The 25,141-nt window shown below is 46.3% G+C and overlaps 1 protein-coding gene across 2 annotated transcripts in view; it reads right to left on the reverse strand.

Moving 5' to 3' along the window:
• Window positions 1-25,141, reverse strand: part of ZDHHC14 (zinc finger DHHC-type containing 14) — a 305,082-nt gene that overhangs the window by 118,119 nt on the left and 161,822 nt on the right. For both annotated transcript variants that reach the window (XM_025383739.1, XM_025383740.1), the window contains exon 2: window positions 13,496-13,656. In XM_025383739.1, the coding sequence (XP_025239524.1) occupies window positions 13,496-13,656 (161 nt within the window). The remainder of the gene's footprint in view (window positions 1-13,495; window positions 13,657-25,141) is intronic.

Consider the following 25,141-nt stretch of genomic DNA (forward strand, 5'->3'; position numbering starts at 1 on the left):
TCCTGGTCTCTGCCACCCTGCATCCCAGTACCGCCTCCTCCGGCCATTCATGGCCTGCGTGTCTTGTGAATCCAGCGTGCATCTCTCTCTTCCAGAGGCCTCCTGTGATTAATCCCTCCTGATCCTCTCCTAGGCGCACCGTCCCTTCAGCCCTCACAAATTCAGTTCACATTACAGCAGTGGTTCTCAACTGGGGGTGATTTTGTGACCGAGGGGACATTTGGCAATGTCGGGAGATAATTTTTTTTGTCACAATTCTAGTGGGTAGAAGGCAGGGATGCTGCTAAATACCCTGCAATACACAGGGTTGCGGGCGGGGGGCCCACAGCAAGGAATTATCTGGCAACAGGGCAGGGGCTGTAAACCCTGCATTACAATAATCTATCCTTGTTGATGCTCTTCTGTTTAAAAAAAAAAAAAAAAAAAGAAGCTGTCAGGGGTTGCAGTTGTGCGTGCTAGCCCTCCAGCTGGAATTCTTTTGATTCTTCTGTAGCACCTAAGACAATACCATGCCTAAGATGGATTAACTGATAATGATTAATTTTCTAAGTAAACAGCTATCCAGGAACATTTTTCATTACATGTCTGGTATATTCTATGATTAAAAAATAGCCACATAAAGGTTTGAAAAGTCTGTGTTCCTTGAGAGAAAAATGGGGTATTCTCTTTGTAGTCACCAACCAAAAGTTTGTTCAGCTACAGGACAGACGTCCTGCTGCAAGGAGGGTCTGGGGGGTCAGGCAGCCTCATCAACCATAATTACTCAGACAAACCATTCGTGACCAGCTCTGTGTCTGTGTTCCTTTCTAGGAACATGAACTTTTTGTTGGCATTCACAAAATTAATATTATATATGATACCAAAACCTCATTATCTGCATCTAAGAGAAACAGGCCTTTTCTTTTCTAGGATGGAAGTGGCACTGAGCAAGGTGCTTCCAAATGATGTAAAATCCACGTTGAGTCCTTAAGGGACAGCTGGAAAAGAGAGGGGCCTTGGAAGAGAACCCCAGGCAACCGTCACCCGGTCTGTCAAAGGTCTCTCCTAAAAACAGGAGAACTGAATAAAGAGAAGACCACAGCTCCCACTCCCACCTTGGGTGGCAGGATTGACATACAGGGGTGCAGGCACCCCTAACTCAGAAGGGGACTTATATAGGGCATAGGGGACTCAGCCTGTAACTGACCCTGCCCAAGGAGTCAACAGCTGAGGCAACGCTGATGAGAGTCATAGGCATTCCTGTGTGATTCTTGATAGATCTCTCTCTGCAGAGTGTCACCACCATCACGGTGGTGATCACAGAGGAACAGCCACGTCTCAAATGCCCATGGTTTTTACTCACTGGCTCAAAAAGCTAATTCTTTCAAATGATCGAAAATAAAATAAATCAGATGGATACATTTGAGAGATTTCAGTTAAGTCTTTATGTACAATTCTTTGTCCTTTAAATCTGTGCAGTCCAGTGTGGGAGCCCCTAGTCCTGTGTGCCTATTCTACAGAGCTCTGGAAGTGTGGCTGGTCTGAACTGAAATGTACTGTGAGTGTGACAAAAGAATGTAAAATATTCCATTAGTACTTTTTTTTTAATACCAAATACACATCAAAACAATATTTGGGATATTCTGGCTTAAGTAAAATATACTATTAAAATTAATTTACTTTTTAAAATGTACTTTTTTTACTTTTTAAATGTCACTGCTGGAACACGTGCAGTCTCGCCTACGGCCTGCCTTACATTCTTAGTGGAGCTGCCACTCATCGTCACACCAAGGGTGTTATATTTAGGTTTGGTCAAGGCAGCAGAAGATTTTAGCCCACTTCTATTCTGTGGATTTCTATGGAATGTAAAGAACCACTCCCCCATTCACTCAAGGACACTTGGACTTTGAGTTTCCATCCTTAAAGGAAAATGAAGAGATTTTTAAAAAGTGTACACTCCAAATTGTGATGGTATGTAACATGGCCTTCATCCACTTGGGCTTGTGTTTTCTCCTAGAAAGCGTTATCTACAGTTTCTGAATAAGTGGTGTTCACTTCTGTCCATCGATGTCAGCCAAGTTTTTTCTCCAAAAGCCTTGGAAGGTGAATTTGGACAGATGAAAATTGTAGGGAATTTCTTCCTTGCCAAACATGATGGCAGGAAGAGCCCTCATGGGACAACTCCACTGTCCTCCCGGTGGCACCCCCATCTGCCTTCCCTGTCCTCTCTCTAAGTACCCGCTAGCCTCTGAGTGCTGCCCATGTCAGACTTCCAACTACACGGTAGCCATCAATCAACTCATGTTTGCAGGCAATGATTCTTAATCTCAGAACTTATCTACTAGAAACACAAAATAAACAGTTAATGTATCTCTCATCCTTACATGTAAGTTTTCTAGGGCACAGAGGGAAGGGAGATACAGCTCCCCCAGAGCAGGCTGTATCTCCCCCCAGCCCTCCCCCACCACCCCCCAGCATAGGAGTTTAAAGTAAAGAAGTGAGAAAGGTCACTGGGAAGGCAAAGGGTGAGTTGGTTTGATCATGACAGGGGTTCAGAGGGTGATTATTATGGCAGAGTCTCAGTAATATCACAGACCTGCATGTGGGACCCAAAGAGGACACCTCAACGAAGTCCTATGTTCACAGTATGGTGGACCCCAAAGAGGACACCTCAACGAAGTCCTATGTTCACAGAGTGGCGGACCCCAAAGAGGACACCTCAACGAAGTCCTATGTTCACAGAGTGGCGGACCCCAAAGGGGACACCTCAACAAAGTCATATGTTCACAGAGTGGCGGACCCCAAAGAGAACACCTCAACGAAGTCCTATGTTCACAGAGTGGCGGACCCCAAAGAGAACACCTCAATGAAGTCCTATGTTCACAGAGTGGCGGACCCCAAAGAGGACACCTCAACGAAGTCCTATGTTCACAGTGTGGTGGACCCCAAATAGGACACCTCAACAACATCCTATATTCACAGTGTGGTGGACCCCAAAGAGGACACCTCAACGAAGTCCTGTGTTCACAGTGTGTGAACACGTGGATGACATGAAGGCATCCATGATAAGGAAGATCCCATTCTTGCCAAACTCTAGTCAGGCATCTCTGAGTGCTCTTCCCAGCGAGGCCCTGATTTGGGGGCTTCTGTGTCTGTTTCTGCAATGCCCAATTTTAGCAAAAGTCCTGCTGAGTCAGGTTAGCCAGAACCCTCACCCTCCCTATCTGATCCCCTTTGCTACTTGATGGGGTTCCTCATCCCCCACTGTCCCCTGGGAATCTCTGACCACCCTGGCCTGCCTTCGGCTGGAATCCGGTTCGGTTGGTTTAGCCAGAAGCCCCCTCACCCCTGAGGCTTCCCTTTGGTAGTCTTCCATCCACTGCCCCCAACTCTGCTCCTTGGCTGTAAATTCCCACTGTTCCTTGCTGTATTTGGAGCGGAGCCCAACGCCTCTTCCCTACTGTAAACCCCACTGCACTGGTCCCTATGACTCTGCATGGTCTCCCTGAATAAAGTCTGCCTTCGTGTTTTAACAAATGTCCTGAATCATTTTAACAATGAGGTGTGAGGGGTATTCAGGGACACTCTGAGTGTGTGGTTTGGCAGATGGCTCTAGGTTAGATCGGATTCCCCAGTCACAACTCCAGCCACCAAAAACTTGCAGATGTGTATTATAAGGCAGGGTGTGGAAGGCTCCCGGGGCCACTAGGAAACAAGCTGTCCCTGAGAGGCTCTGCAGGGAAGGCCTGGCTTCTGAGGCCGCAGCCCCTGCTCTCTAAGTCCCCTTGCAGGCTCAGTGTGGCTGGGACTCTTTTCCACGCCGCTGCACCTGCTCAGCCTTCCCTGGTCGGTCTCCTCCCAACCAGGTCCCGCCACACCTCCTTGCCTTGGTCCATTTCCTCCATCCTCATTGAGTCCTTTGTTTCCTTTTGTTCCTGAGCTGCCTTTCATGCTACTTCCACCCTTGGAATAAAAATGCCTCCCACTTCCCAAGCACAAAGAGCCTGCCCACTCCCCTGATTAACGTCCTCCAGGGGGATTTTTCTCCTGAAAAGCCCGTCTGGCCTCCCCTCCTCCTCATGCCCAGCACATCCACTGCAGAGGGCTGTTCCAGAGATTATTTTGCGCAATGTGCTGGCCGCCCTGCCAACTCTGGATAAGGGGTTTCATCTCTGGCTTCCTTCTAAAACCCAACTGACTGACTCATTCCCTCACTCAAAAGAGCTACTGTTCCATCATCTTGCTTTATCCTCCCAAATACGCCAGTTAAAGTACTAATGATAGTAATATTCCAGTGAGTCATTGAAATATCTTATTTTGCAGTACCTATAGTTTGCGTGTTGAATTTACATGGGTGCGCACGGAGCTTTGCATTTTAAAATTAACAGAAGACATCATTTCTTCTGTTTAAGCAGTGGAACCGTCGAAATAATCTTCTAAAGTGTTTAGGTTCCCAGATTTTCACAACCAAGCAAAGGAGAAAGAGGGGTTTATTTCTAGAATCATAGGATGATAATGCTGGAATGGCTCTTTGCACTCAGTGGGCCTATTTTACAGACACTGAAATTAAGGCCCCAAGAAGTCAACACACTTCTCAAAGTCACAGAGTAAGTTCATACGGTTATTTTAAATACGTAATAATAAGGAATAAGATACCATTTATCTAACAGGCACTGCGGGGAGGGAGGTGATTAAACAGAATACTCAAAGTAGAGGAACTTGCAGGTAGCCAAACTCCTGAAAATACGGCAGTCCTGGGAGCTGCAGTAGAGAGGACGCAGAGGCTATGCTGTGGAGGAAGGTCACAGGCGGGATGTGGAAAGGTCCCAGGGCTGTGCTTCTCATGTTCAGGTGACTCACCTGTGGTCTTGTTGAAATGCAGATTCTGATTTACCAGGTGAGTCAGGGCCCAAGAGTCTGCATTTCTAATAAGTTCCCCGGTGACGCTGACGTTGCTCTTCCGCAGACCTCAGTTTGAGTAGCAAGGATTTAGAGATTCCGTTTCAGAAGCCAGAAAGTCAAAGGAGGGCTATATAGTACCTGGACTTGGAACCAGACCCCCCGTGAGGGTCCCATGCCTGTCACTGATTGGCTCTGTTGTCAGTGGGTGGGGTTGCACCTGTCTCTGAGCCTCAGTTTACTCATCTGTAAACCAAGGGAGTTGTCCAGGATGTCATCCTGGACTGCTGAGGTCCCTTTAAGCTGGAATGTCCCATGACTCAGAGCCCTGCAGTGGCCAGCACCCCAGGAGGAAGGGAGGGGCCGCAGAAAGCTGTTGTGAGAGATGGACGGACCCACATGTCATCAACTTTCTTGATGCCCTTGGCTGGGTAGGGGTGAGCCTGGAATTTTCATTAACATGCTCCAGACCACTCACTCCTTGCTTTGACTGTATTCTTGAACCATGCGCGTGGTCCCAAGTTTTCTATCCTTTTCATGCCGCTTGGTCCTTTACTCCCCAGCTCCACCGCAGCCTCTGTGTTCCTTGCCCTCAGGGTGACCTTCTCCTCGCACTGGTTATGGCATCATCCTTCCCCTTCCATGGCCCCGTATATAAGAAATGATTATAATCACAGTACGTTTTGTTTTTTAGCAGAGCATATCAACATTGCTGTATGCCATCATCACACTGGCTTAACACAAACTCTAAAGAAAGTGACATTGGTGTAGCAAGAGAAAGACAGACTTCCCCTTAACTGAAAGGAAGTGGTATCCTGGCTTTAGGGAGGAGTTCATCAGTTCTACAGAGGGGATTTCACATCTTTACACAGGGACACAAACTACACAAAGAGGGCCATTCAGGATGGGAAACGGTGCGGTCGCTAGAATCCCTATGTGACACTGTGGTCTCTCTAGAGTGTCTGTGTGACACTGTGGTCTCTCTAGAGTGTCTGTGTGACGCTGCGGTCTCTCTAGAGTCTCTGTGTGACGCTGTGGTCTCTCTAGAGTGTCTGTGTGACACTGCGGTCGCTAGCTAGAATGACTATGTGATGCTGTGGTCTCTCTAGAATGCCTGTGTTAACTCAGGAATTCACATTCCTAAGCTCAGTGCAGGCTGAGCACAAAAGTGTGATCTCATCAAGTTAAATAACCCCCTTCTCTCAATTTCTCTTCCTGTAAGGAGGAAAATGCCACTTTCCACCCACAAAGCTCTCTAGAGGACCAAGAAGACAATTCTGTGAAGGACGTCCACCAGCAGAGAGGAGACACAAGACAGCTTTCTAGAGCTGTCGTCCTAAGTCCCCACACCCATCAGTGTATAGTATACACCCATCAGTGTATAGTAATGTCACCAACTTCAAAATCAAGGAAATATGTTTGCATCAGAGAATGGCTTCAATGCCAACACATGGTACATTCCCAGAAGTTTGGATTTCCATAGAAAGAATAAATAACACAGGCTTCCTTGAACGTCCTGGATGAAAACCACACACATCCTTCCAAATCCTGTGGAAAAACATCTCTGGCCCCTCCTTCCCTTAGAAACAGACCCTTCAAAATCTTGTACTTCCCCAAATACCATAATTTTGAGTTGTGACATCTGGTTTCCAGCTCTCCCAGGCTGGAGTTTCTTGTTAAAGGGACATCGAAATCTCGACATCCCAAGCTGCCACTCTGGCCTTGTGCAGGAGCCTTGCTGCCTCACTTCCTGGCATCCGTGCACTCTAGATGGTTCTAACACTTCCCCCAGACAAGGAAACTACATGTTTTTCTAGGATGTCCTTTTTTAGAAGACTTTGTCTCTTCCAGAAGGTATGTCAGACATGATGGGACTCCCCCACTCTCCGTTGCCTCAAACATCACAGAACATCTGGACACCAATGATAGTCCCACTAGAAAAAGGCCCCTGAATCTTCAAGAAGCTCTAAGAGGGGCGTTAGATTGTCTGGAAATTCCCTGAAGTTCTTCCTGCTCCACCCACTTGAGCCCAGGATTTGAGAACCAGGTCTTCCAGCCACGGCATGCTAGGCACGGCTTTCTGTTTCGAAGCTCGAGGCTGCGCTGGGGAGAGAGGATGTGGTCCATGGGAAGGGGAAGTGCCACTGCTGCAGGGAGCCAAGCATGGCTTGCTCAGGGCCTGGCTCCCCAGGCAGCAGGAGGTGGGCAGGACCGTGCAGCAAGTCAGAGCACAGGGTGCGGTATCAGATGAGTGGGCGTTGGACTCCCAGCTCTGGCCAAGTGACCTCTGGCAAACCCCTTTCCTCCCTAGCACTGGCATCCTCACAGATGTAACAAAATACGGATGGTGGGCAAATGCCACAGCGTGGCCACATCCCACACGGGGAGAGACGCTTCATCAACAACAGCCATGAACACTGTCCGGCCTGTTCATCAGAGCCCAGCAGACTCATCACACCGACACACGGGAAAAGCACGGGGAATATTTCATTTCATGGGCACGGGTAAGTGCTTAAGCTGGTGGTGGAGGAGAAAGTCCAAAGGCTACTGAGGCAGCATCATAGTGACCATCAAGAACAGGCCAGACACCAGGTGCAGTGGCTCACGCCTGTAATCCCAGCACTTTGGGAGGCCAAGGCAGGCAGATCACCTGAGGTCGGGAGTCGAGACCAGCCTGACCAACAGGGATAAAACCCGTCTTTACTAAAAATACAAAATTAGCTGGGAATGGTGGCGCATGCCTGTAATCCCAGCTACTCGGGAGGCTGAGGCAGGAGAATTGCTTGAGCCTGGGAGGCGGAGGTTGCGGTGAGCTGAGATCACACCATTGCATTCCAGCCTGGGCAACAGGAACAAAACTCCATCTAAAAACAAACAAACAAACAAAAAACAACAACAACAAAAAACAAGAACAGGGCGGAAAGCAGTAGGGAGGGAGGATGGGAGAGGCAGCAAGGGCTCCCACACCGGCCGGTGCAATCCATTCTGCACGGAGCTCTGCGGCCTCGTAAGAGTGCATGAGAGGCTAAAAGGGCCACTGCAAAAAAAAACAAAACAAAACAAAAAAAAAAACTACACAAAGTGTGAATTGTGGTGATATTGGAGGTGAGTAAAAAGATACAAATATGAATTGGGGGAAATGGTCAGAAAATCTTACCTTCTGAAAAAAAAAACTGGCAAAAAGCAATCAAATTAGCCACCTGTAATGCCAGCTATTTTGACCCTGCCAATTTTTTGGGGGTGGAGAGGGGTGCATATTCAACAGTATGGACAACGAGTATACAGTACACAAAGCGACTGCACAGTGTATGAAGATTCAATCACAGATCAATCACAGCCAGTAGATTACTCATTAGGCAAAAATCAATGAAACCAAATCAATGAAACCATCAAATTTTAAAGCAACTTTATGGTGAATATTGACAACAGAAAATGAAATTAACACTGCCTAAAAAAAAAAAAAACCCAAACAAAAACCCCTAAAACTGCATATGGTAAAAAATCAAATCACAAAAAAAATTTGTCTTAGTAGAAATAATAGTTCTATTAAAAAATTCATAATGGCAGCTTTCATAATACTGATAGGTGAAAAATCTTAGTTATAAATTTTATGCAGAGAAGAAATTACTCCAATAAAAAGAATTTTAGTGAAATAACAATGTAAATGAAAACAATTGGAAATAACTTGTGCAATAGAGAAAATTGTGGTCTTATATTGACTTAGTCTTTTCCTCAGAAAGCATTTTCTCCAACAAAAGTCCGTTAGTGTCGTTAAAATTCCAATTAAAACGTTTCTACTCTTAAACACAGAATTAAGATATCTTTGATGGGGGAAAAGCCCAGCAAGTCAGATCAGTGGGTCAAAACTTCCTGTGGTTGTGGAAGTCTTCCCAGGAGATGCTCTGGTTAGGATGGGCCGGGACTGTGTCCCTGACAAGTCCAGGCTTTCCCAGGGTCAGGAAGTTGCTGTGCTGTGCTTTCTAGAAATCTCCTCGAGAGACTCTTTCAAAGATTAATTTAGGAAATAACAAAAGATAAGCTTTACTCATAGTAAGGTGATTGGTTCTACGTACTACAAGAAAAGTTATTGGATGATGAGAATTTGACCAAAGATGAGGAGAAGGAGGTGGAGGGAGTGGAGGAGGAAGGAGAGAAGGAGAGAAGGAACACACACACACGCACACGCACACGCGTGCACATACACGCACGCACGCACAGGCACATCCACTCTGCCTAGGGAAGTGGCATTCCACCACGTCAGCAACACGTACAGAGTGGAGGTAATCAGTCTTCAGATTCTGCCACAACGCAATGAATGTTTAAAAGCCCACCAGCTTCCTTTGATCTGGTTCCACCTTTACCAAGCAAAGTCCATCATGTATATGGTATCTGGGTTACTGTGGCTTGGAGGAGGAGCTTCCTAAATCACTAGCCTTGCTTTGGGAGCCAAAGCTCCTCACTCACTCTCCACATTGACTTCCTTAGTCTCAGCATCGGTTAGGACTGTGGAGGGGGTGCGAAGAGATGAAACCTGTGGAATGTGAAATACTTCCCCCTATTTTGATCACTGGAAAGGTCTATCCCTAATAGAAATTAAATGCTTTGATCTTGTGATTTCTAGTACAGGATTTGTCATTTTTTTCTAACCCCAAATCAGTTGCTTAGGATCAGATCATCCTTGGGTGAACTGTAAAAACTGAGTTTCGGAAACTGAAGTTTCCAAGCAAGCCTCCAGTGACCCCTGCGTCCCTGGCCCCCTGCTGCTATTCTTTGATGTCTTTTTAGCAGCAACCTAAGTCATCGGGAACATTCTTTCAGAAGAAAGAAGTGTAAGGCATTTCAAGAGCCTTGAAACAGACTCTGAAGCCCAGAGCCCTCCTCCTCCCCACCTACTCCTCTCAGAAGTTTGAAGACAGGGGAAAGCTGTTTAAATCCTTGGCAAATCTTCAATAAATTACTCAGATGGCTGATTCCAAGGGGCCATTATGGGCTTCTATAAGGAAGAGATCTACAATGGATAATTAGAACGAATAACCCTAACAATAAAAAGTTTCCAAATCTAATTGTTCATTTTTCTTTCTTTAGCCAGATAGCACAACATAAATGTGTTAAGATTTCATTGAAACAACCTTATCTTCCAAAGCCAAGTAGTATACCGGAGGACTCCTTATGAAGAGTTAGATCAGTGATGGAAAAGAGCCCAGCTTACAGGTGCCTGCACTCCTTCCTCAGCCTAGAGGAGGCACAGCTAAGCTGGCAGGCAGCAGACCCAAAGATATTGTACCAGCTCTGCCATTTATTCCTGTCACACTTCAGGTAGCTTTTTATGAGAACCTACATTTGTAGAAGGTGAAGAGAAAACTGAAAAGAGAAGAATTAGACAAAACAACAAACAATCCTTTACTACACATCTACAACGTGCCAGGCACTTTTCCTATAATCATTCATCCTAACAAGAACCTCAAAAGATCCATGCCATTACTCCTGTTTCACAGATAAGAACACAGAGGGATAGGGTTTAGAAAACTGCACTGCTCGCCTAAGTCACACAACTAGAGAAAGGGTGAGCCAGGATTCAAACCCATGTCTGAGGACCTCCAAAGCCCTCTTCTTCCTCTTCTCCTTCTGCTTCTTCCACCCCATCTTTTTCCTCTCTCCCTTCCCACCCTCCTCCTCCTTTTAAATTTTTTTTATTTTTTGAGTCTTGCTCTGTTGCCCAGGCTGGAGTGCAGTGGCGCAATCTCGGCTCACTGCAAGCTCCGCCTCCCGGGTTCATGCCATTCTTCTGCCTCAGCCTCCGGAGTAGCTGGGATGACAAGTGCCTGCCACCATACCCGCCTAATTTTTTTGTGTGTTTTTAGTAGAGACGGGGTTTCACCGTATAAGTCAGGATGGACTTGATCTCCTGACCTTGTGATCCGCCCGCCTTGGCCTCCCAAAGTGCTGGGATTACAGGCGTGAGCCACAGTGCCCGGCCTCTTCCTCCTTTTTTTCACATCTTTATAGAGGTATAATTTATGTACCACAGCAGTTACCATAGAAAGTGTGCAATTCAGTGACTTGTAGTGAATTTATTGCATTGTGCAACCATCACCACGACCTAATTTTAGACCATGTTCATAATCCCAACAAGCTCCTTCATGTCATGTGCAGTCAACCTGCACTCCTACCCTCCCAGCCCCAGGAAATTACTAATCTCCTTTCTCTCTGTAAAGATTTGTCCTTTCTTGGACATTTTATACAAGTGAAATCACACAGTACATAGTCTTTTGTATCTGGCTTCTTTCCCTTAGCAAATGTCTTTAAGGTTCATCCATGTTGTAGCCTGTATCAATACTTTTCTTCCCTTTTATTGCTTCATGGAATCCCACTGTATGGATATAACACATATTGATCATCAATTCATCCTTTGATGGACATCTGGGTTGTTAGGTTTCATGCAGCTGTGAATAGTCATATACAAGTCTTTGTGTGGACATACTTAGGAGTGGAATTGCTGGGTCATATAGGAATGGTGTTTAGCTTTTGGAGAATTTTGAGAAACTGCTTTCCAAAGTGGATGTGCCATTTTATATTCCCACCAGTAATGTACAAGGGTTCCAGTTTCTCCACATCATCACCAGCATTTGTCATTGTCAGTCTTTTTGATTAGTGCCATCCTAGAGGGTATGAAGTGGCATCTCACTGTTTTTGTTTTTGTTTTTGAGACAGAGTTTTGCTCTGTTGCCTAGGCTAGAGTGCAGTGGCACAATCTCGGCTCACTGCAACCCTCCGCCTCCTGGGTTCAAGCTATTCTCCTGCGTCAGCCTCCCAAGTAGCTGGGACTACAGGCTTGCACCACCACACCTGGCCAATTTTTTTTTATTTTTTATTTTTAGTAGAGATGGGGTTTCACCATGTTGGCCAGGCTGGTCTCAAACTCTTGACCTCAAGTGATCTTCCCACCTCGACCTCCCAAAGTGCTGGGATTACAGGTGTGAGCCATCACGCCCTGCCTCATCCACTTAGTAAGAAAGGCAGAAAGCCTGTTCCTAATCATGCTGATTTTGCAGATGCACTTGCACTAACCTGGAGATGGGGCTCACTGCAGGAAATTGCATCACCCCCAGTATGGAAGTTGGGCCCTTGCACTGGGAAGAGGATTTTCAAGTTACCTGCTCGTGTGTTGTGGGCATAAACCACATAGTTTTGAAGGAAACAAGGTTTGACTTCCCTCTCTCTCCCCAGTGATGGAAGGAGCTGGAAAGAACAAGGTCTGAAACCTGGAAAGCTGAAAACCTGGAAACCCGGGTTCTAGGCTCCAGCTCTGCCACTTTCACCCATTTAAGCCCCTGTTGGGGACTTTGTTTCCTTATTTGTAAAATGGGTATAATAATAAAGTTTTCCTTACAGGGTGGCTTAGATATGGAAAAAAGGAGTGATAGCCATGGATGGGCCTGGCAAATGATTAAAGTGCTATAAAATGTGAGCCTTAAAATTAGGCACTAGCAGGCCCTGTCTTGGAATCCTATGATGCAGGGGCTAAGAAAGAGATTGTCTGCCCATTGCTTCTCCCTCCCCGCTCCTTCCTACCTCAGGACACAAGAGAGCTGCAGTCTAGCAAATGACACCACACACTCCACACACTCCCATTTTACTGCTCCCTTCCCAGGCAGTAGAGATGAAGGATGAAGGCAGATGTCGAGAGAAGGACAAAGCTGTGCTTTAGCACTTGGGGAATGGCAGGACCAGAATAGGCACTTTTTAAGCAAGATCCACAGCTCTATCTTCTTACACTGTAGACAGGGAGCTCCCTCCAGCTTTAGTGGAGGCTGCAAAGGAAAGTCCATAGAATAGGAGGAATCCTGGAAGAGAAATATCTCTGCCAAGTGATTTTTTAGGCCTAAACATTATGTTCACACCGAATCATCACAGCTCCTCTGCCGGGCCTGTGAAATTTACCAAAGCACCACAGCAAAGCTACACATTCACAATCACAAACTTTTAAGAGCAAGAAAAAGTTCTTTTTTTAATTTAAAAAAAATGTAAAAGTTTGTTGTGTCAGGGATTAGGGTCTGTTTTAGTATCTTCAAAATGGGTTGTAATAAACTTTAGTATAGGTTTTAATATCTAAGCAAAAATAAAGCTATTCATCTCAACACATATCACAGATACATGTTTATTATACCTAAATAAAGGAAATACTCAATCCTAGGCTGGATAAACAAGAAAGTCGTCTAAGATGTAACTGTCCTAGATTGATATCATGGAGACTGGTCATGCTCCAAGGATTGCAAAAGCGAGTAACTGCAGCAACCTACAACTGTAGACCTTTCGGGGTGGAGGCTGCTTCGTAGAGTGGAATCAACACTTGGGTTTCAAAGAAACATCAGAAGCACAGCTCACAGGCGATGCTTTGCTCGCTTGGGCTAGCAGTCCTGCCTCCAGGATACCCGTCCCTCCAGCCCCCTCTTCTTCAGCTCATCCTGCCCACCCAGCGAGCTAAGGAACGCTGATTTCCGGCCTCCTTCCTTCCCAGCGCTCAGCTCCTCCTGCATAGCCCTCGGCCTGCCTTCCCCACTGTGGCTGGGCCCAGGCAGGAAGTGACCAGAGGCCATGGGCAGACTTCCAGTGTTACCTATTTGCCTTTCCAGATCGGCGGCTTCATCAGGAGTGGCTCGTGGGAGGACTCCAGGGTCGCTGAAGCTGGTGCGGAGCAGGGTCCCCATCACAAAGAAGAACAGGATGCCGGCGACTGCAGGGATGGCAGGAGTGATTTTCACCGCCAGGTACGGACAGCTGCCAACAGGTTGGACAGGCCGGGGAGAAGGGGAAAAGAAAGGATATACAATGTTAGGAATCAACAGTAAGCAGTCTTTATCTTCTAAGAAGCCAAAAGCTTATTTGGAGGAGGGAAATTGATTTCCATTAAAAATTCATCAATGTGAACGATTTACATTTGGGGAGATCTGCGGTTCTCTTTTACAGACAATTGAACCCCCGCTCCCCAGCACGACAGCCCAAGCCCTCTGCTCTTACAGGAAGATGCTGGAAGAAGAATGAAAATAGTCCTGCTTGTATAATCAGTCTAAGACGCATAGAGCTTGTATAAATAGACACGTGTCCTGTGTGCTGTAAACACAGTCCAGGAGTCTATGAGATCCCCCCACCCTCCCCTGGGATTACATAATAGAAGAAGACATCAATTTAGAATGATCTTCATGCAAGCCGGCCTTTCCCACTTGGGTCAAACGACTCAGGGACTTTCAGCCAGCCTCAGATGCTGAGGACTGTACACACACTCTCAAAGGGCAAGACACCAATTTTCCATGTTTTGGAGGTAATCTATTCTGAAGGGAATGAGCTATGGAAATGGACTTGCAGGCAAGTTTCTGAAGACGATGTAAGGGATTTCAGCAGCTGGAATAGAATCATCTCGTGCTTTTCCAGAGGGCGTCTGAGCTACCAACGGACGAACGTGGCCCAACTCTTAACTCAACCTCTTCACTGCTGTCAGTCTGACACGCTGACATGAAGCAGGGGTTGTGATGAGTCAGGGAGAGGTGCCACTGGGACAAACTCAGCTCTACACGAGGCCAGCCTAGGAACAAGCGTCTGACATTTGGTCTCAGATCCAGGTATTCTGGAGCCGGAGCAGTTCTTACCATGGCGCTTTGATGCACTCGGATGCTTGGACCTAAGTGAAGGATGGGATCTGCAGTGACCACAGTCACTCCACTGTTGCCACATTAAATAACATCATGGGCATTGGGGAACAGGATGCAGAATCGTGGAATTAGGACATCTAGCGTGGAAAGCAATGCTAGATTGCCCACCTCATCAGAATATCCTCTTCCATGTTCTCAAGACAAAACAGAGATGGGGAGCTGGAGAAGAAAGGATTGGGAAGCTCAGCTCTGCCCAAGACTGGGAAGCAGACAGGGCTCTTGGTCTTGGAAGCCCTGGGAACCAGCACCCCACTGCTGTGCAGGTCTCTGATGGATGGCAAAGGGATGCAGGCAGGAGTCTGGGACTTGATCCCCTTTGCTGAGCAAAACCGTGATCCCCTTTGCTGAGACAAGTGATAGATAGAACGTTAGTGCACCAGCCTTCAAGAGGCCTGCAGACCTAGACACAGCTTCCTGGAGCGATCACTGATGTTGATAATGTGGACCGTGGTTGTGCAAGTTTCCTAGCACGAGGAGATATACAGTGAAGTATTTAGGAATAAAGTGCCACGATGAATGCAGCTTACTCCCAAATAGCTCAAAAAAATATTGTCTAGACAGAGTAAATGGGATCAAGTATTAGCAAGAGGTGAATTTGGGTAAAGGGTAAACGGATGTTCCTTGTACTACTCTTACTCTTGCTACTTTTCTATAAGTTTGAAATTATTTCCAAATAAAATTTTAAAAAAAGAAACACAGTCTATATTGAAGGCATGAAAATACCCTGGTATGAAATTTTATATATATATATACACACACACACATACATACATACACACACACACACACACACATATATGCTATATATAAACCCTGAATATATATAATTTTAGTCTAAAATAATCTACTTTAGGGGGACTTTTTTTGTTATAAAGTGGTTAGGGAAAAGAGCAAATGTGTAGAAGAGAATTTTCCAAAAAAACTTGAATTCACAATTCAACATAATTTGAACAATGACAGTGAATAAAAACAAGCCCACGTTTTTCCCCTTTTTCAAGATTAATGAATTTGAAGAAGAAGATGTTGGCACAGCAAAGCCAGCTTCAGCGAGGGCACAGCTGGACAAGGTGAACCAGACAGACCTGGTTAGGAGAGAGTGTTCCACTTCAGGTGTTGACAGCTGTGACTTAACGCTATGGAGCTTCTCCAAGGATGGCTACTTGTGAATGGCCAGAACCCTCCCGTGAGGGTGACTGAGTAGATCGTAGGCTCTGGTGTGCTTATTTTTTCCTTTTTGGGTCTGAAAGGCAGCTTGGTGGACTGCAAAGTCTACCTGCTCAACGTTGCAAAGGCTGCCTCTTGCTCTTAGAGCAAGTTCTAGCATGCCTTGCCCTCCACCGTTCCCTGTCCCAAGTGCACTATCCGCAGGGTTGGGATCTTCCACAGCTACCCCACTTCCCCAAGCTGATGCCTCTGCGGCCTCTCATCACCTCCAACCCCCAAACAGGATGTCCCCTGCCACATTCTCACTGCAGAGACAATACACTGTAGATCGGTATCTGCACTTCAGCATACACTGATTTATTCAGAGCCATCCCAGGAAAGGAGGAAAAGGGAAAGTCCAGCTGACACGGGGAGGCCTGCTGCCTGCCAGGGTTCTCTCACTGCGTAGCGGGCTGTTGCACTTGGACACGTCAGGGCACGGATCTGAAATGCATCTATTTGTGTTTCCCTGGGAACCTGCTCCTGCTCCTGTTCCCGCAGGAAATCTCAGGTGGGTCTAGTGACTTCTCTGATCATAATATGAAGGTAATAGGAAGTCCTTGTCGCTTTAAGTAGCAAACAGTGTCATTTAAGTACATGAAAGGGTAATAATCCCAGTGAATAATGGTAACTTCTACCTTGATATGAAGTTAAGCCCCCTCCACCACCCCAGCTCACCAGCTGCAGTTTTTGGCCCCTCCATGGTGAAGAAGAAAGCAGGTGGAGTAGACAGGGAGGCAGGAAGGAGCTTACAGGAAGAGTTCTGTTACAAGGCGACTGCGTGCTCTGGGTCTATGAGATGGTTAAACCAGCTCTGCCTAGACTTGCGTTGGTGAGTGCTTTGGACCCCCCCGGGGGGAACCGAGGTGCGTGGCCCACCTGCGCTTGTCTTCCTCCTTCCCCCTTCTTAAAGAGAAATGGCCAGCCTTCCTCCCACTCAGGGCCTTCCTTCCACTCTGTTTTGCCTTCGAGTCCCTCCTCTCAAAAGCCCTCTCTGTCTTCTCTCTCCGGGGGACAGCTGGAACAGTGATCTCTGTTTGTTTACTTATTTATTTATTTATTTATTACCTTTTTTGAGACAAGGTCTCACTCTGCTGCCCAGGCTGGAGTGCAGTAGTATGATCACGGCTCACTGCAGCTTTGAACTCCTGGAGCTCAAGAGATTCTCCCAGCTCAGCCTCCTGAGTGGCTGAGACTATAGACCCTCACCACGGATGACGCCTGGCTAATTTTTTGTGTGTTTTGTAGAGACAGGGTCTCACTTTGTTGCCCAGGCTGGTCACAAACTCCTGGGCTCCAGTGATCCTCCTGCCTCAGCCTCCCAAAGTGCTGGGATTACAGGAATGAGCCACTGTGCCCAGCCTAGACAGTGACCTCATCCCTGCCTACCACGATCCCCTCCTTCAATCTGTCCCAACCACCACTGCCAGCTCCAATCACACGTGTCTCTGCCCAAAAGCCTTCCATGCTTCTGCCGTCCCTGCCAACGAAGCTCGAGCTCCTTATCTGGTGTCTAAGTGTCCCCCAGTCACCTTCTCTCCCTCTCTCTCACTGCCCCTTCCTGAATCCCAGCAATGGCCACACCTAACATTTGGGCATCTCAGGCAAGCATGGGCTTTCACCCACCGCTGGCGCTGCCTGTCCAGTCCATGTGTCTGGAACACCCGCACCTCCCATTTGGCATGTTGATGCTCCCCAACCTTCCACTTCCAGCTCAATACCGCTTCCTGAAAAGCCTTGGTAGAGTTTCTGGGCTCACCCCTAAACAAAAGGGATCGCTTCTTTCTCTGGACCCCCACCGTGTTTTCCTTTGCTCCCCTTCCTCAGGACATGTGGCTATTTGCGGACATGTGGCTATTTGCGGACATGCTCCACGCACCTCACTAGATTAAAAGTCCTGGAAGGTGAGACTGGCCCCTGTTCCTCTTCGTGTCCTTTGTAGCACCTAGCAGGATGCCTCGCATGGTGGAAAATGCAACCAAATTTGATAAATATTTGTTGAGTAGCTGAATGAACAGAATCCATTTAGTGAATTTTACTAAAATTTACCTGAAAGAGGAGGAGAGTCAAGTCACCCATACCCTCAGCAACCACAGACCTGGTCTAGAACTTCTCTACTCTTGTTGGCTTGCTAGGTCCCATAACTTCCTTCAGACAGATGCTAAGGCCCAGTTCCTCCCACGAGGCTCCCTCAGCTGAGAGGAGAGGATATTCCTCAGCTCATTGAGCCGAGTGTGCCTCACATTAACCTTCTAGGGGCATTTGCTGGAACCTCTAAGACCCTCCATGTGCTAAAGTTCTAGCAGATGAAGCACCATATGTTGGTACAACTCTGTACAATGCTAGGTGCTTTGTGACAGTCCCATTCCACCAGCCTGTGTGTGTGACAGAGGACAGTGCTGAATTTGTCCTAGAAATCCTCAACAACTCACTTTTTATAAAAGCAGCAGAATTCCCAACCCTAAACAAACAATGAGGTCAGGGCTACTGAGACACCTTCAAACTGCTGCTCAGAAAAAGCAGAGAGCATCTATAGTCCTTGTGGTAAAGACAAGGCAATAAGCAGACCCTGCCCACGACTGTGAATGTTTACCTCCTGAAGGAGGTGAGACTAATGGGACATCTCAGTCGATCCACAGACTGGCACAGCTTCACAGCTAAAGGAAGCGCTGTGCACAGTATGGCAAATTCTTCGCCTGAGCTCAGATGACTTGAAAATGGCTCCTTCATATTTCTGAGCAACTGTGGATGGGAACTCCAATGCTGAGTGCCATCTGTGTTGAGGAAGACTCCATCCCTGAGGGCCTGGATTTGATACAAGATGATGAGGCAGCTGCCAAAGATATAAACACCAAATGGAATCCTATTTCTGTCTCAAGAATTGTGACCTACATACAACTCAGGGCAATGTAGAAAACAGGCTACAGGCGTCTTAGTCTTCATAAAGATGAACTGGAAAGTGACAGGGGGAAAAAACAAGAATTTGAAAGCATACATCTTCATAACATAAAAGAAATTAGCCAATTTAGCACCAGATGCTAAAATGATGAGAAGCCTTTACAGAGCTCTCCCTCCAATCATATACATCAGCGAGAGCTGTTTGATTTTGGATATGATGATAAATACTTATGCACAAACTGTCAATGCATCGTACATTCGAGGTACAGAAATTCATTCCAGGTAATAATTAGAAATCATAGCACTGCCAAAACATTATATGGAATTTTTTTCAGTTCAAATAGCAATCTTTTTGAATCTTTAGTAAAAGTTGTTTTTGTGCTTTGATGCTTATACATGAAAAGTGGAACTGTTTTCTGGGCACCATATTATCTGAGACCACACAATCGGTGTATCTGATCATTAAAAAGATAGATGGAGGGATAGATGATAGATAGATAGGTAGGTAGGTAGGTAGATAGATATAAAATCATTTTAGCATCAAACAGACACTGACATCCCAGAATCAACACTGTCATTAATTCCATATTCATGTTTAGAGACTGGCTTACAGGTTAGAATCTGACATAAAGCTGATTCCTTGAACAAAAACCCTAAGACTAAACTAATTTCTTAAACATTTGGATAGGAAATATGGATTTCATTGTTGGGTAATTAGGTCTCTCTGTTTTCCAGAGGACATTCTTTGGGAGAAGATTAGCTTAAAAACTAAACAAAACAAAACAACAACATTAACAAGATATAGCAGAGACATTAAAACCAAGTGCCTTTGGAACAAGAAGTAGAGAATCTTTTCCTGTATCAAAACAATTCAAGTCTTCTTTTAATGTTTTGTCTATAAATGGATACACATAAAAAAAAGTTTGTTACTAGTAGCTCATGACTCCTGACTGCAGCAAATGGCCTACATTTGATATTTTTGGTCTGTCCTGTATGTATGAAAGCATAAACATGAGAATAACTGTTTTTTAGACATAACCATGAGGCATGCATTTATTATTACACAGGAAGAGGAAGTGGCCTTGCTGCATTATTGCCACACTCCAATTCAGGGAATTTCTACTTTGCAGAAATCATCAAGTAACCTAGCATTTTAAGTTTCAGATTCTTGACTACAAAGCATTTCAATAAAAAGTAGCTAAGGCAAACAATCATAAATGAAATAACCTGAGCCAATGACTCACACGTCTGAAATAATCAGAGTAGCATTGTGAGAAATGGAGGTTTTAAGGGTTGCAATAGAAATGACCCCTTTTCCTTTTCATATGAGTCACTGCAAAACAAATGTACTTTTCACTTACAGGCAGGAACATAAGCACCATTCATTTTGTGATTTGTTCCTTAATCACATACTTAGAAACAAATCTACCACCGCAAGGCAAAGATGAGCACATTACTTGGAGACAAATAGAGGAAAAAGTAGATTCAGAAAGCATATCCACTCACAACTCTAGAATAGGAAAAACCAAAGAGATGATTTCATAAAACTCCCAAGAGTGACATTCCCCTACAAGATCACGATGGCAGGACCCTGTGCCTGGAAAGCCCTTAGTGACTCATCGTGTTAATTACCCCAGACGCACAGAGCCAGGAGTCTATGCATGCCTGTACCAAGAGAGGGAATTTAAATCAATGAGCCCAGGGACTAACGTGGAAAATATGAGCAAAGCAAGCTGGAAGGAAAAGCTCAAACCCAGAGAGCATAGAGGTGACAGTAGAACTCCACACACCCATTTGTAGACTACAAAGGTGACGTTCAGTTTCATCAAAGCTCAATGGCTTGTTTTTCCATCCGTCTCTCTGTCTACCTTTGTTGTGTGAGAACTGTAGCTTTCGGGCTTGCTAGGGGAGGAGGAAGGTGAAGGTCACCCTACCAAAGCGAGGAACATCACTTAGGAAATCCGGTTTTTTCCTGCAGGCTTTCTGGCTAGATGCAGAGTTAAACAGGGACGTCTCCAAACACAGCACAGTCTTGCCTTGAACTTGCAGAGTTCATGAGTGAGGAGAGGGGCTCCAGGCGTCAAGCACTTCCGTGAACAGAGAGCTGAGGAGGGGAGAAGAGGAAAGTGCTGTCTTCCGCCCGTGTGGCCCAAACACCCTTTAAGTGTGCAAGACAGAGTTAGTGCCCTTATTCTTAACTCAGGGCCTCCCAGACCACCCAGAGAGATCTACTTAAGATACAAGACCTGGGAATCTGTAGCTTTGAAATACAGGCTTCAAATCATAGCGTGTAAACAGCCCAATTTACCCATCTACTATTGAGAATGTACAAGAGTTTACTAGTGAATATTGTGGTGCATCAACATTTTTGCCAAGTGATCCTGAGTTGCATGTAAAATTCCAGGAAGAGGCCGGGAGTGCCTATAATCCCAACACTTTGGGAGGCTGAGGTGGGCAGTGCTTGAGCTCAGGAGTTTGAGACCAGCCTGGGCAACATGGCAAAACTCTGTCTCTACAAAAAAATAAATAAATAAATACAAAAACTAGTTGGGTGTGGTAGCGTGTGACTGTAGTCTCAACTACTTGGGAGGCTGAGGTGGGAGGTTCGCTTGACCCTGGGAGACTGAGGCTGCAGTGAGCCAAGATCATGCCACTGCACTCCAGCCTGGGCAACAGAGCCAGACCCTGTCTCGAAAAAATGAAATGAAATGAAATAGAATTTCAGGAAGCCAGAGGCTTCTGGGTAGCGTGTGAGTCACGGGAGGGAAAGTCAACACTGTTTTGCCCCAGAAGTTGCTCTTTGACGTCCTGACATTACTTAGGCATGGCAACCATATGCCCCTGATTTCCCGTTAGAGTCCTGACGCAGGTGGATGTCTTCTCATTTTCAGACTATGTGTGGCCACTGAGCTAACTGGCCCAAGTAACTCCATTTTGCTTTCTGTGCATCCTGGAACGAACCGTAAGTCATCGTCAGGGCAAGCCAGGGCCCTTCTGAGAAAGCTCTTCCTAGAGCTGCTGGTGTGTGTGCTGGGAAGACCTGCCCACACCAAGCATCCAGGGTAGTGATTTAGGATTTGTCCTGGCACTAAACAGCATTCTAGGGTTTAGCTGCCTCTGACCCTGGCTTATATTTGAAGGGTGTCCATTCTGCCTCCAATCTGGAAACTCTGTATGGGAAAGTCATAGCAGGACTTTAGTTCTAGTCATAATTCTTGTTTCATCCAATCTAAGGTACCCCACATTTTAAGATGTATCATTAAGGGGAAATGTGCCAAATCAGATGATATTCTCTAACCACAAGGAATCTTTATTTCATACTTATTGAAAGAGCTGTTATAGACTTAATTAGACACCAATTTAAAAATCATATATCACTATCGTGCATACATTTTAAAAAACGTGAGTGAACAAAATTGGCCACAGTATTCCTAAAACATCTCCACATTTAGAGCCTGAGGCAGAGGTGTCTGCGTGGGAGCCTTTCCACGTTGCAGCCTCCCGAGCCCATCAAAGCACGGCCCGGCTCTTCTGCTTCTCCCTAGCCTGCACTCCGTGCCCAATGCACCAGCTCAAGCCAGAGCGCGTCCCTCCTGTGCTCAGAACTAAAGCCAGGTACTTGCAGAGGCTACAAAGCCATCTGGCTCCTGTGACCTCTTTGACCTCATCTTCCTCCCTCCTGCTGCCCCCTGCAGCCCTGGAACAAGCCAGGCCTGTCTCTTCTCTGGGAGAGGCACATTTGCCTGTGCCTTCCCCCTGCCTGGAATCCCCTCCCTACGGGGAGCCACAGAGCTCCTCCTAGCCTTTACTCAAATATCACCTTCTCTGTAGAGACTTCCCTGATTGTGCTGCACACAATCTCCAAACTGCAGCCCCCCTATGACCAGCCACTCCCTCTCCACCAACCCCAACCCCCTTCCAGCTTTTACTTTTCCCATAGCACTTAACCCCACTTGGTGCACTATTAATATATGTACTTCCTTGCTTACTGTCTGACCCCACTAGAAAAAAGCTCAATGCAATGAGGAAGTGTATCTGCTTGGTTCACAGATGTAACCTCCAGTGCCTAGAATTCAGTCTAGCACATAGTTGACCTTCAATAACTATTTGTTAAATGAAATGAAGAGACATCTAAAAAAACACAGGATACAAAGTACAGTGGAGATGATCCCGTTTGTGTTTCAAACACATTTATATTCGTAACTGGAAGAATGTGCCCCATCATCTCATTATCCCTGGGTGATTTTGTGCATATGTGCTTTTTGGTGGTTTCCAAATATTCTTAATTAAAGCATGGCTTGTTTTTGTAGTAGAAAAATATGTTATTAAAAATAAATGTATAAGTACTTGCTGAACTAAAAAAGAAGAGAATTGCCGAAATATTAAAATCTGCCTGTGCTTTTAAAAATTCAACTATCAATAAAGAAGATGCTTGACAATAATGTATATTCTCTGTTGGACTGAAACAGAGACAATAATGTATATTCTCTGTTGGACTGAAACAGAGCTGGCTGAAGCTCTTGAGTTTTGCAAGTTGCCTTATAGTACCTTAATTAGTCTAATTGTTTTGGGGTATGGAGGATCATACATTTAAGAATGCAAAACCCAGGTTATCTCCTATCTCAGCTCTGGTCTGTACCCAATTTCTGGGAGGAATGTGACTAGAGAAAGTTCTTCAGTCATCCTTGCAGATTTCTGTCTTAAACTGGGTATTTAAAGTACAGTACAAGGCCACACATATGGGACCCAACTCCCCTCAGTTCCAGCAAGCCCCCTGAAGATCCAGAATCTCAGATGCCTGGTCCATTCTCTTTCTCTTTCTTTGTGTTGCGGGTGGTCTAGGGATGGCAAGATGAGAAGGAGGTGTTCAGGAATGAGAAAGAATCAAATACTACACAAATTAAATCTCCTCAACACCGGCAATGTTGGTAGAATTGAACCCAAATGTTGGATAGCTCATCAATGAGCACTGTTTGGCAATGAATTGCCCAACAGAGACATTTTCCACATGCTCAAGAAAATCTTGTTGGAAGGAAAATGCCCTGCCTTGTTGCAGATTGCACACTGAGCACCAGTGAGCTTCTCCTCCCATCCCAAGGCCCTGGGGCCATCAGGCTCCCTGCTGGGAGGTGGCCCAGGGGTGTGGCTGCTGGTGCCACCGGGAGATGCCTGCTGTGCCTGTGCCTGCTCCTCCTTCCCCAGTGGCCCCTTTCCCAGTGCTTCCATGGCCAGCGGCCCCACACTAGGGCTTCAGTTGCTCACCCAGAGTGGGCAGGCAGTGAGCACAGCTTTACCCAGGACTGGGGCCTCTGCCAGGGAGCTGGTACCCCCACGCCTATCCTGTAGAACGAGGCCAGGCCCTCTGGGACAGTCACACTGCACAAAGTCCAGATGTTACTGCTATGGAAACGTGTCTTCTGCATTACAAAGATGCAGTAACTCAGGACCTTTGGGGCAAAGGCACATGTGAGTCTTGGGAAGTTTTTCCAGAGCTGGAGAACAAGTCTACGAGTACTGTGGATGCAAGAGATGACCGAGTCTCCTTCACGCCTTCATTCAGGCACTCCACACACAGTCACTGAACACACACCACCTGCCAGCACACCGCACCATGTGCTAGGAAAGCAGCAGGATCAAGACAAGACCCTCGCTTCCTGGCAGCTCACATTCCAGTGGGGGGCGGGGGGGACAAATTCACACACTTCAAACAAAAGAGCAAGTGTGGAAACACAGGTGCTGAGGAACGGTGGAGGGGACCAGCTCAGTGGGCCGGAAGGGCGGGTGTTGGTGAAGGCTTTCTGGAGGGGGCATCAGAGGCAGGAGTGAGACCCGCAGAGAGGAAGGGCGTTGGCAAGGACAGGGAGCCCCAGACCCTCCCTGACCCTAATAATTCCAGGCCTCCTTCGGTCGGTGCACCGAGTGACTGGTGGAAGCACAGTGTAACCCTCCCTAGACAAGACTCTGGAACAGCACGTCCGGGGGGGGCAGGGGCGTTGTAGGCTGTTTAGTCACTGTGGCATCCCCAATGCCTCATACACTGCTACACGATAGGCACTCGACAAATATTTGCTGAATTGAATGTCGTGGAATCATCAGAGCAGACCCAGGACATCTAGGTCCACGTTTGGTAGCAAACTGCAAAGCGATGGGTGCAAAGGTCGTCATGCGGGTGAAGCAGTGGAAGACACTGAGAAGGAAGTGAGCAGACCCCACTTCCGTGTGCTCCAGCCTCTGCTGACAGCACTCCTCTGAGCTAAAGGTCCCACTCCTGGGGGAGAAAAAGGGCCACCTTCTTCCTTTTGCGAAGGAGGAAGCATTACTAAGTAAATTTTGCTTTACAGTGTTTCCCTAAGAGTGAAGAGGAATTGAAGATTTTTTTTAACATATCCGTCATCATAAACCTCAAGGAATTAGATAATATAGGATCAATACAAGTTAGAAATATCCAGTCGTTG

The sequence above is a fragment of the Theropithecus gelada genome, chromosome 4 (assembly GCF_003255815.1).
Source record: "Theropithecus gelada isolate Dixy chromosome 4, Tgel_1.0, whole genome shotgun sequence".
Classification (NCBI taxonomy): domain Eukaryota; kingdom Metazoa; phylum Chordata; class Mammalia; order Primates; family Cercopithecidae; genus Theropithecus; species Theropithecus gelada.